The 12,630-nt window shown below is 43.1% G+C and overlaps 2 protein-coding genes across 3 annotated transcripts; one reads left to right on the plus strand and one right to left on the minus strand.

Moving 5' to 3' along the window:
* Positions 1–1,192: 1,192 nt before the first annotated feature.
* On the minus strand, positions 1,193–2,938 carry LOC135594980 (WAT1-related protein At5g64700-like). Its single transcript, XM_065085478.1, has 7 exons — positions 2,748–2,938; positions 2,615–2,677; positions 2,397–2,513; positions 2,055–2,310; positions 1,820–1,978; positions 1,568–1,719; positions 1,193–1,486 (listed from the first exon to the last, which is right to left on the minus strand). Exons 1-7 carry the CDS (start codon positions 2,918–2,920, stop codon positions 1,351–1,353), a joined length of 1,056 nt encoding a protein of 351 aa, XP_064941550.1. The 5' UTR covers positions 2,921–2,938; the 3' UTR covers positions 1,193–1,350.
* Positions 2,939–9,517: 6,579 nt separating this feature from the next.
* On the plus strand, positions 9,518–12,306 carry LOC135595479 (protein BYPASS1-LIKE-like). 2 transcript variants are annotated; one of them, XM_065086428.1, is made up of 3 exons: positions 9,518–11,117; positions 11,718–11,818; positions 11,983–12,306. In XM_065086428.1, the coding sequence occupies exon 1, from the start codon at positions 9,543–9,545 to the stop codon at positions 10,926–10,928; it is 1,386 nt and encodes a 461-aa protein (XP_064942500.1). In that variant the 5' UTR covers positions 9,518–9,542; the 3' UTR covers positions 10,929–11,117; positions 11,718–11,818; positions 11,983–12,306. The 2 variants fall into 2 exon arrangements, with proteins under 2 accessions (XP_064942500.1, XP_064942499.1); XM_065086427.1 differs by lacking the exon at positions 11,718–11,818.
* Positions 12,307–12,630: the final 324 nt, after the last annotated feature.

Genomic DNA, 12,630 nt, shown 5'->3' on the forward strand with positions numbered 1-12,630 from the left:
GGGAGAGAAGTGATAAGGTATATTTTGGGTCCAAACCACATTACAATCAATGCCACGCCATGCTGCAGCCAAGTCAGCAAGAGGAACACCCCCATACGCCGAGCTAGAATTTGTACCAAGGCATTGCTCGGCACGTCTCGTCCCGAAAAGCTCGAGATGGTGCTACATGGCACTGTTCCGCACATCCCGGGACGACGATCGCACAAAGGTACCATCTCACCCCTCGAGGATCGGTCGTCATGCTAAACTCGTGTACAACTGACCCTCGTACAATTGTATAAAAGCCTCTGGCCGGCATCCGGTCCAAGGGAAGAAAAAACAATCAACAATCGATCCACCATTGACTTGCTCGTCGAAGGGGCTACAGTTGGTAACCACCTGACGGAGGCCTTCTATGTAGAAAAGCGGCGACGCCCGAGATGAGATTGTCCCGATCGATAGAGTCGTCCTTCCTTCCAGCACGCCAACCAGCATCCTGACGAAGAGACGTCAATCAATATTCTGGCGCCAACTTATCGTCTGGAGGGCGTGACCAACCCCGATGGATAGCTCAACCGACTGAAGACTCCCGACATCGGCCCGTGGGCCAGGTCGTGCTGACTCATCAGCCACGGTGCATCAGTTCACCAACAAGTGGTAGTGCCGAACTTGGCTTTCCATTTTGATGGCGCGGATATGGACTTCACATAGGAGAACTACTTGCTTGTGGATCCGAGTGACGGCTGGATGTGCTTGGCAATCTTGAGGCCTCCGTTCAACTTCTCCATCTCGGGCAACTTTCAGCAGTAGAACATGTACGTCGTCTATGATCTCGCTTTTATTCGCTTGCTAATAAAACCTCCAGCTATTAGCTTGCACTAATTGTATGATATGATTGGAAGAATTCATCCTCTACCAATCATTCGATTCATCTCTCTCTGAAATCCAACAGATAACAATTCTGTTCTGGAAACCTGTTTTCTTATTGCACTTGGTATGCTCATCATCACAATGTTTCTTCTTTGTACTAACTATGTATTCATTCAATAGACACATTGTCTTGAATCCTATAAAATGAGTACTAAAGAGAAAGAAAGTATATATATGATGAGCATTATAGCTGCAAATCCCACTGATATATATATATATATATATATATATATATATATATATATATATATATAGTGATAAAAAGAGTCACTGTTACAAGATTTATGATCAGATCCTCACGTATATCACTCTAAAAATAACATTAAAGTGGTTGTGCATCCCTCTCTTGCATGCAGGTCTTTTCATCTCCAATTGAAACCTCACAGGGCATGGTCTCCTGGATCTTTCCCCGTAGAAAACTATAGCACTCTAAAAATAACATCAAAGTGGTTGCACATCCTTCTCTTGCATGCAGGTGTTTCCATCTTCAATTGAAACCTCGCAGGGCATGGTCTCCTTGCTCTTTCCCCATAGAAAACTATACAGGCCTCCCACCATTAGAAGTCCACCTAAAATACTGAAATCCAGGAGTTGACATGACATTAGATTAGCTAAATTAGACACTCAATTTGGGAGAGCGAAGAATTCGATCATCCACCTTCCTAGAGTAATCATCTCCCCTAAGAAAATAGTCGAGCATATCATGGTGAAAACAAGAGACAGTGGTGTGAATATTGCCACAAAAACAGGGCCCTTCTTCTCAACGCACCAGCTCTGCAAGTAGAAAGAAACTCCCGTAACGATGAACCCCTGTCAAGCACGACAACAGAGTAGAAGACGGTGGTGAGAACTGCAAATAAGCTTCTTCATCATCATGTGAAGAGATGACTGTGGCGAGAATTGCTATTACAGAGTAGAGAATGGCAAGTAGGCCCATGTCCCAGTGCAGCTTCCACTTGGAGCTCTCTCGCTCGAACGCCATGGCCACAAAAAGCGACTGAACCGTGCTGAGGAGGCACTGAAGCGTGGTTAACAGAAGCTTGGAGGGGTATTCCTTCAGCAAAATCCCCTGTCAAGAAAGAGGTGGTTGGCACTGCGCACTCCCAATCTTCTACAGCGAGCAGTTCTCGGATATCGGTCAGTACCTGGTAGACCAGCCACAAGGACCAGGTGAGGTTGGCACCGATGACGAAGAAGGTTCCTTCGATCCAGGTGGCCTTCGGTGTGTTGGCCGGCGCATGGTCTCGTCGGCCCGCGCTGTGGGCGAAGTGGCCATGAAGGTTCAAAGGGTGGATGCGAGGGCCTCTATAGAAGGCAATCGCTGCAACACCAGCCAAACAAAGTGTTACTCCCACAGCTTTACCTATTCCTGAGAGGCTCTTTACTTTGATGCTCTCCATCCTGTAGCATATATATATATGTCTATATATTAAGCTTCATCGTTGAAATAGAAACATATAATTCAGGAGAATACACGAGCGACAAACCGGAGGAGTAAGGCCAGAAAGAAGGTAAACACTGGCACTGAGTTCGTAGCTGCCGATGTCACTGATGCTGTAGTATATTTCAAGCCAACGTTGTACATGTTTAAGCTGCAAGTAATCCTAAAAGGATCGCAAACCGAGTTAGACCAACAAAAAGGCAACACAAACTCCTCTCTGAGAGATCAGAAATCATCGGAAACCAACGTCAGTAACATACACACCCGATCAGCACGTGCAAGAACATCTTCACAGCCGTCACGAGCTTCAATGGCGGAGACCTTTTCCTGAAATCAACATCCAGTTCACAAACAACAGAAGACTATGCTGTGTGTATTTGGGAACCGATGCGTATACCTCTCGAAGATAACAGCGAGTGGTACTAATAACACACAAGCAGCTGCTTGTCGATAGAAGATGAAGACGAACGTGCTCACACCCTCGTCGAAGGCGGCCTTTGACATCACGTAGAAGCCAGTGTACGTCAGCTGTACGAGGACTGCAGCAAGATAGGGTTTCTGCGCATCCATGGAGGCGACGGATGTGGAAGAGAGGGGAGGAAGAGATGATGGGGATGAGATGAGCCGTCTCCCTCCTTAAATAGAGTGATGGAAGAATGACACGCCTAACTGCATCATAAGGAGATGCCATCGTAGGATTTGGACAACCCTTTTGCGGAGCTAATGACATGCTTGCAGAAAACATAGCTTAAAGCCTTCACAAATCATATATATTAGTTCCGTTTAGGATGAAGAAATCATATTAGGGAGAAGGAAACGTGGTGACTATCTTAATCATATTAGGAATGAGAAATCATGATTCTCTCTCAAGTCATATATATTAGTCCTTCATGAGTTTTTGTACTTATTCCTAATTTCTATTATCACCAAAATCTCATAATTTTCTATTTTGTAATATTTGTTTACTTATATATTTCATATATAATGTCAATGAACACTGTTGCTTCATCATTTGTTTTATGATATTAGAGGACATTTCATTGTTGCCCAAAGCTTCCTTTCTTCCTGCTTTAGAATATGATGCTTCTATCGATCAATCCTCATCGATTGTCATTATCTATTCTTTTAATTTTATAATAAAATATTATTCATTAATGTCATGTCATGGTCTAACTTTTCTGATAAACTATACTTATTGGCACACTCCATTGCTTTATGGGTTATGTAGACAACCTGACACTTATCTTTCATAAATACTTAAAGAGGATAATATTAAGGTTGTTAATCCTAAATATATTTTTTGGATTTTCAAAGATCATCATTATCTCTCTTTCCTATCAAACTATTTTTTATATGACATCCACAAAATATTTTTATGAAATTTAGTCAAAGCTTAAAACAATGTATGTCAACTCATCTCATAGTCCTCTCATGATACTCTGATAACCATTAAGATATAGTACATACAATTGCTATGATTGATGCATCTCTTAGTGATAAAAATATTATTTTCTATTATTAATTTGTACTCATGATAACTTTGTGATTATGAAGTTAATCTTAAGCGAGACTCATTACAGTCTAATATTGCTTCATTCACTATCAATTTTGTTAATAAACATGGTTTTGATGACAAACGAAATAATCTAAAAGGATAATATGTCACTCTTTTTCTTGTGAATTCTCGATTGCATTTTAAGAATTCAGAGAACAATGGATGAGCAAAACCATAGGATCTTAGTAAGGAATGTCTACCTAATCAATATTGTGGTACCTTCTTATTTCCATATTTATCATGTCAAATGTACTTTTGCACTCATCTTGCTGTCAGTGAGGAATTCCTTGTGGCTTCGAACACTGGCTTGGCCCACACAGGCACTGACGTTACCAGTTGATCGCCATGTACGTACTCGAAACCCTAAAGAAGACCAAGGAACACCATCTTGGTGGAAGAAGAAAGAAAGCAAATTACCAAGCGAGGAGCATCGACAGCAAGTATCTTCGTGGGTCATGACATCAGCCGACTCTGCCACTAATTTGGGCAGCGCAGCTCCAAACTCTTCTCTTTCAGAGCTCTAATTACAGTGACAATGACCTCAAACATGTGAATTTGAATCTTCTTCCGGTTGGAATTTAAAGAACACCAAACACCATAAAATGCTCATCGCAATCGAAGATTCTGCATTTGATCCATCATTATTTTGTCCATCAGCTTCATTAGATGACTTTATCGTGAGTAAAGCATCAATGGAAGTATTAATTGCCCTATGATACAGTGAGGTAGGAAGTCCATCATGTTCACTACTGAATAAAGTGAGATAGGGAAATCTAAGTCTTTTTCTCTCAACAAAGTGCAAGAGAGTGTGTGCAAAATGTGGCGTTTTGGAGGCCATTGCTTTGGGTTGCTAAAGCATCCCAGTGAGAACCCCAAGGAACTTTCAACCCTTTGTATCTTCCATCGATGGAGTACTTGAAAGTGTGGCGGAAAGATATGTGCCGTCCAGATATATAATTGTTCCTTGGATAAGAATGTGGAATCTGCTGCAGCAAGACCTTCATCGGCTTGCAAGGATTTGATGGTTGTCACTGAGACAGGTTACTTTCATTTGCATCATCAGACAATTATGCAACCACAGGGAATGGTGTGTTATCAAGGAACAGTCAAATCTTGTTGTTATTGAAACCTAAAGACCCACTTTCCTGTATGTGGTTGTGGGTTCATTGTCCAACAATTGGTGGATTGGACGTCAAAGTTTCCTCTCTCTCTCTCTCTCTCTCTCTCTCTCTCTTTCTCTCTCTCTATCTCAGTATGGTTAAGATGTTACTACCATAATTGTAACCTTAAAATATATCATTGCATCATAGAATATATATATATATATGAAGAAAAGGATTATGATTTGTAACCTTTGAAATCAACCAAAAGATTCAACTACTCCATGGATAACTTTCATGACTCAATCATTCTTTCCGTTATATTCCTTAAGCACATTTCAAACAGTTCACATTATCTTTGAAGCATTGAACACACGTTCTACATGCATTTTGGTAGAAAGAAGATCCAAATATGTATCAAGCAATTGATTGATTGGAAATAACTCTTAAAGTAGCAGCTAAAGGTCTTCTTTTTTGCCCGTTGATGTGCACATCAAACTTTGGGAGGGACGACCACAAAGCAAACTTACTCGAATTGAACAGTGAGAAAGAGTTGCATTACTTTAAGATGCGTGATCTCTTAACCCCACAAGTATCAAAAGTATCTACAAAAGCTTCGGATTCTAATTGGAACACACCCTTTTGCTAGCTTTATGACTACTAAGAAAGCAATCGACTTTAATAGATGGGTCCTTATTACACTTTCTCTTTGGACTGTTAGTCATCATCGAGATGTAAATTGGGATAGAAGTCTCTATCGGCAGCCAATAAACATGTACAGCTTATTTGATGAAGTAGGTAGATGGGGTTAGATAACATGATACCTAATCTGAAAGTAAAGATGATTAAGATGGGAATGATTTGATTGTTAATCGAGTCATTTGTTCCACTCTCAAAGAGGACATTCTGCCATCCATAATCCCAATGAAACAAAGTATGGTTGCGTATAACATTGCATTGTGCTTACTAAGTTTAAGTTGCTGTAACACAACAACGCAACATGATACTGTGATGGAATCGACGTACGCAGTGGATCGGCGCCACCCATCAGAATCACCTGAGAATCTCAAAGCACCGTGCAGCGTCACGTACGAGTGCCATCTGCAACCCCCACCATCATTAATGGATGTGCGGGTTCACAGTGTCGAACACTTTGCATCCACCTGCGTTGTTGATGTTGGTGTTGGTGATGAGACTGGCTTCTTTTGGTCGTGTCAGTCATCGAGCATGGAGCACCTTCCTCCGACGTAGTGTTTGTGGGCCACAGGCACCTTCATCTCTCATCCCTCTTATCCACCATAGATCACAGAACAAACCAGAAGAAGAAGCACATGGAGTTGGAAGCTAGCAGCCGATGACCTAGGAGATTAGAGTGACAGGTTCACAGAAGGAAGATCTCATAAAAGTCGTGACGTTGTCTTGTCATGTCTGCATGGGTGCAGTGGTAGCAGATCACCAAAGACTTCCTCACAGTATCTATGAACCTCTGGTGGATCTTGGTTGCTACATCAACTCATGAACCCTAATTCTGAGACCCCACCGAACTTGGGACTGTGGTGAACACTGACATTTCACTTGGAACACAACCTGGACAGAGAAGGACAAAGAAGGCTTTACAGCTAAGTTGTGTTCTAAAGCCAATAAGAACTTGTGGCCAGTTTATTTTTATTTTTATTTTCAAAGCAGCAAAACATATGAAAGGATTACAAACATACTCTCTGCATCAAAAACCTCCAAGAAAATTTAGATATACAGAATAACAAGTCTAATGAATCATGATAATAATTCTGATTTCACATCCATGCTCTGATATCTCTCGGCCAAAACAACTTACAATCCCATTAGGACTACCATAGCCTCACAGTATATCACCTCTCCTTCAACATCTATACTCAACAAAAATTGGATCAGCACTCTCACTACATAAAATTTATTATTATTTTATTATAGATGGGTTTGGGCTTCACCCAACAGCTGAAAAAAGCCTATTGGGGCTACAGAGTTAGGCCCCAAGTCAATTAGCAGCCCAAGTTTGGCTACCAAAACTTTTTGCTACTTTAATAGATATTCTCCAATTAGTTAACTCTCTCTCTCTCTCTCTCTCTCTCTCTCTCTCTATATATATATATATATATATATATAAGGATTGATATTGAGAGAAGAGGAGAGTCAAACATAAGGCTTCTGTCAATGCTATGATGTTACTCATGTCACAAAGAAATAATCTTGTCTTATTATTGCACCAAATTCACCTTATAATTTTGATTAGTCTACCCTCTTATCTATTATGAACTCCCAATGATCATTTGAAATTTATGTTATTCTTTAATTTTGGAGGTAACTTCTTTTATCAAAAAATTTATGGAGGAGAGGATGATGTGCTTGAGACTTAGACTGAACAAAAATTCCAAATAGTGGATTGGCCATGAATGGTTTTCCTTTTAGTTGTTTATGATATCTTGAGCAGCCAAGTTATGTAAGAGGTCGCATCAATCTTAATCTTACATGACTCATAAGGTCACAAGATGATCATCTTAGATCATTCAATAATCACAAATGATTCACACATGGGAATCAACCTGCAAGCTCTCCACTGGTAAGAGACTGTACTGACCAGGGATGATGCTGATGCCTGCTCTAATGTTCCTTGTGGTTCTTGTGACCTCCCCAAATCCCTACATGTGATTTTTACCCAGTCATGTTGAATAATCTTCAAGTTCACTAAATGGACCATTGCATCTGATCCTGATGTTGATGCTGGCTGGCTATTTTTGGTGCAACATCGACATCAATCCAATCAAACCCAATAATCTAATGAAGGTGGCCGCCATTGAAATGCATGGTTGGTTGGTATTTCTTCTCACATTCTATGGATACTACATTCTCTAGAAGCATTGTGCCACGACTCATAAACTGTTTGCCCAAGAGGCAAATCATCCACCAGAGATGACAGATCTATTAAGATATAATGAATTATATCCTATTTTATTTTTTTATAAAATGAATTACATATATATATATATATATATATATATATATAAGAAAATCAACTGAGTAGTAATTAAATATATGATTTAGTAGAGTTGAGTTGTGTTGGGGATGTTAAATAGGCTCTTGTCAAACAAAAACATTGAAATCATTGTTTATGTTACAATTTCTATATTATATAATCCTTACATAATATGTATATCAATGTACTATGTAAAAGCTAATTCTTAATGATTGTTGCAGCTACTTGGCTTCCACTGTTCCATCTCCTGTGTCCTTTTGTGATGCCAATAATGATCCCATTCCTCCTTGTCTTGTTACATATTGAGACTTGTCAGCCACTTCAACTCTAGCCTCTTCTGTTGTACATTTTGACCTGCCAAATGCATTAATATATGTAACATTCTTTCTGGAAGACATCTATCAATTGCCAGTACTGGTCAAACCATGACAGGTGTTAGGCCGCTGTGGGTAAATGAAGGCTCTTCATTCATGAGAACATATGGCTGTCATTGCAAGTCCATGGTCATCCTTAGTTGATGTCGTTTGACCTGCCATCCACGTGCATTGCTCTTCTAGACTTTCTTGGCACGTGCAATACGTGAAATTTCTTCTCTTTTTTTTTTTATATTTTATCTAATATTATCCTATCCATATACAAAATAGAATGCCGAATGCTTAATATATTATCTCATACTTTTAGATCCCATGGCAGACCGGCCCTGACATACCCGTTGCATGGTTTGAATGTGGTCATGTGATATGTTTTGATGTGTTGTAGATATTTTTTTGGTTTGACTTCACTCCTCGTTTGACTTATTCAGATGCATCTATAACGTCAACCCACGCTAAATAGGTATATGATATATTACTTGAGGCTGTCCTCATCGGACGTCACCTTGCTGCGATCACTGGTCAACATCGTTGACCGCTTCCAAGTCCTCCGCATCAAGCCCGTCCGTCCCTGACCGACGCTTCATCGGACGGTCGATGGCTGACGAATCCGGTGCACCCTTTCTATACTTTAGTTATCCTCTCCCCGAGTAAATCGCCACGTGAATTTTACTTCGCCGGTGGCTTATCCGCCGAACCTACCGATATTTATTGGTGGCTGATGTGGGCCCCGCGGAACGGATCGTGACTACTTGGACGGTGTGAACGGGGGATGGGCGGCGGGATGGAAGTATTAATTATCGCTTCGAATCCTCTGGGGACGTGGACGAGCCTCTGGCCTCTCGTTGCGTTGGGCCCCAGTCATCCGGTTTATTTTGGTCAAACCAAAATCGCATGACGACGACCTGGACCCGGTCCATCTCCACCGAGCGGAGATCAAGCGCGGCCCTCCGGAGGAAAAGCATCCGCCCCGATGCGGTAGGGCGCACACGTCGCTTGGACCCACCGGGGTACGCCTTCAGTCGACGTGTATGCGAACCGGTCCTGTCGCCACGTGGCACGAGAGCGTCTGCTCTATCGCTTCGCGGTTAAAACAAAGACCCTCTCCCCTCCCCTCTGTCTCTGGTCCTTTTTACCGCCAAGAAAGGAATAATTTATGGGCCCCGCCCAAAGGAAGGGCGAGACGCTTTCCAATGGCGATAAAAGAGGACCACTAGGGTTTCGGGCGTCCGGCATCGGCGACCTCCGCCATCGATCGAATTCCCTGCTTCCCCTCCTCCAATCTCCCCACCTCTCTTTCAATTTCGACCGCACTCGGGATTCCGCTGATGCCCCTGGTCTTCGTTTTGGGGGATTCGGCGGTGTGACAATGCCCGCTGCGGACTTCCAGGGCTTGTCGGCCCCTTTCGCGTCCACCGGCCGCTCGTTCCTGAGCCTCCGGCGCGACCACGCGGCCCACCCGATGGACGCACACCACCGGCACCACATCGACGCTGGCGAGCAGCGGGAGTTCGACGCCTTCCAGCGCCAGGTTGCCGACCTCTTCAACGACCTCGCCGGCGGCGGCGATGAGATTCTCTCCATCTCCTGGATCCGTCGGCTCCTCGACACCTTCCTGATGTGCCAGGAGGAGTTCCGGGTGATCCTTTTCGGCCACCGCCGCCCCCCGACCCTGATCGACCGCCTCGTGTCCGACTTCTTTGAGCGCGCCGTGAAGGCGCTCGACGTCTGCAACGCCGTGCGCGATGGCGTCGATCAGGTGCGGCAGTGGCGGAAGCACCTCGAGATCGTGCTCGTGACCCTCGGTCCCGGTCACCGGGAACTCAGCGAGGGCCAGCTCCGCCGGGCCAAGAAGGCGCTCGGCGACCTCGCCATCCTTATGCTCGACGAGAAGGACACAGGCTCCGTCATGTCCCACCGCAACCGTTCCTTTGGCCGGAATAGCGGATCCTCCTCATCAAGCAGCGGACGTCGTTCGCACTTCCGTTCCCTCTCCTGGAGCGTCTCCCGATCCTGGTCCGCAGCGCGGCAGCTTCAGGCCATCGGGAGCAACATAGCCGCACCTCGTGGCCACGAGGTCGTGGAGACGGCGGGGCTCGCGGTGCCTGTGTACACGATGAACTCGTTGCTCCTCTTCGTGATGTGGGCCCTCGTGGCGGCGATCCCCTGCCAAGACCGCGGTCTCCAGATCCACTTCTCCGTCCCTCGGAGCTACCTCTGGTCGGGTCCGATCATGTCCCTCCACGAGAGGATCGTGGAGGAGTCCAAGAAGAAGGACAGAAAGAACTCGATTGGACTGTTGAAGGAAATCCACCAGATCGAGAATTGCGTGCACCACCTGACGGACCTGATGGATGCCGCCCAGTTTCCCATGGCAGACGACAAGGCGATGGAGGTGAGGCAGGGTCTGCAGGAGCTGGCCCAAGTCTACGAAGCTATGAAGGAAGGTCTTGATCCATTGGAGCGTCAGGTCAGGGAAGTTTTCCTTCGGATTGTACGAAGCCGCACCGAGGGGTTGAATTGCTTGAATGGTGCTGAATGAAGAAATCACATTGAGGTGTTCTTGAAATGGAATTGAGTGTGCAAAATTTGTGTCATAATAATATCATCTTGCTTTCCTTGGGTTTCCAAGCTGCATGTGGTGGCAGGCTAGGGATGGATGGAAGATCCTGCAATTGGAAGGAATCAAAGAGATGGATGAAATGTTTTCTTCCACAAATAATCTAAGCAGGTAATGTGCTCTTGTATTTACCAAAACACATTTGTAAAAAGAAGGGATTGGATTGAATTTTGTGATTCTCTGTGTTATGTTTTAGTGTCTTTGGTGTACATGTCTTCATTATTCGAATCTACCTAGTTTTTTCAAACAATCATTGATGCATTTCCATTGCCCGAGCATGAACACAGGGTAATCTATTTATTCATGTGTGGAGTATTGGATCAATAATTGTCGTTACAATTTCATGATCTGTAAATAATCATATTCCGAAAACTGTTATGCTCGGAGAGTCTTCTAAACAGGTTGGCCTACCGAGCATCGCAGTTTGGTCTGCTTCTTGTATTGTTTAGTTATGAGTGCACATCTCTACCCAATAACACGTAGTTAGCAGTTTTGGTTCTGTACGGCGATATTCTCATCAAGATTTATTTCCTTTTAGAAAGGACTTCCTCCACTGATCAAACACTTCTCAAGTGATACCTCTATACTCGAGAAGAGAGAGAGGGAGAGATGTGTTTCATCATCTTATTTGACTTGGTGACAATATGCATCTTGTTATATACTTGTTTTAGTCCTGATTCAGGCCTTATCAAAGGAAATGCATTTTTCCAGACTTGTCTCAGCTTCCCCTGCCAATTTAGTTCTGAGGGCTTACTTCTTTACGTTTTTCCTATTCATTTCTTTCCTGTTCAGAACACCATGATCTCAAAGAGGTACCATTTCTTGCTTTTCTGAATTTAGATTCTTTCTGTATATACTATGATAGATTGTTGGTTTGCTACTGCTGGGTATCACTGCTCTTTCTTATGAACAATGATTTTGTCAGTAATTTGTCTTGGAACTGATTTACCTTGGTTTAATTATTTCTGGATTTTAGATCATGGTTCAGGATGGCAGGAACCTAAATCTAGAGATCTACTAATTCGATAAACATCTTGGGAGTATCGCCATGCCATGTACGATGTATGGAGATGTGGTCATTGTCTGTTGTACTCGGAGAACAGTTACAAAGAACAATGTCAAGAAACATGCCTACATCTTTATAATATCTTTGGTAGGAATCTAGTAGCAACTCCAAGAGTTGCTAAAATTGATCGATCATAGGTTGCTGCAACAGGCTGATTACTAAATTCTTGAAATTGTTTGTTGTCATGTAGAATGCAGTATCTTGTTTATTCCTCTATCTTTACCAGCTTGATTCTCTTTGGTGTTAAGATGTAATTGGTCAAGCAGATGTTGATACATCTACGGATCATGACCGAGGAAACGAACTTGCAGTGTTTATATGCTGTTTAATATTTTTGTTTCCCTAATGTTAAGTTCATTACATACCAAAATGATGGATGAGCATGTTGCAATGCTTGTGGCTGTGTTGTTTGGTGTCTAGCATGGATAACATATCTGACATGGTGCAGAAATGTGTGCCAGAGGCTTTCTAGAATCCTTTCTTGATTGACTTGTTGATGAGTGGTCCAAGAGCCCTTGTCGTTTTGCAATGGTTGACTTTTAATGCGGACCACTGAGA

The sequence above is a fragment of the Musa acuminata genome, chromosome BXJ1-10 (genome assembly GCF_036884655.1).
Source record: "Musa acuminata AAA Group cultivar baxijiao chromosome BXJ1-10, Cavendish_Baxijiao_AAA, whole genome shotgun sequence".
NCBI classification, from domain to species: Eukaryota; Viridiplantae; Streptophyta; class Magnoliopsida; order Zingiberales; family Musaceae; genus Musa; species Musa acuminata.

What these genes read in the sequence shown, in the direction of transcription:
- LOC135594980 (XM_065085478.1), bottom strand. Translation starts at nt 2,920, where the DNA reads ATGGATGCGCAGAAACCCTATCTTGCTGCAGTCCTCGTACAGCTGACG. An exon ending in CTCGCTGTTATCTTCGAGAG is followed by an intron (nt 2,678 to 2,747) that starts GTATACGCATCG and finishes TGTTGATTTCAG; the next exon opens with GAAAAGGTCTCCGCCATTGA. An exon ending in GAGATGATTACTCTAGGAAG is followed by an intron (nt 1,487 to 1,567) that starts GTGGATGATCGA and finishes CCTGGATTTCAG; the next exon opens with TATTTTAGGTGGACTTCTAA.
- LOC135595479 (XM_065086428.1), top strand. Translation starts at nt 9,543, where the DNA reads ATGGGCCCCGCCCAAAGGAAGGGCGAGACGCTTTCCAATGGCGATAAA.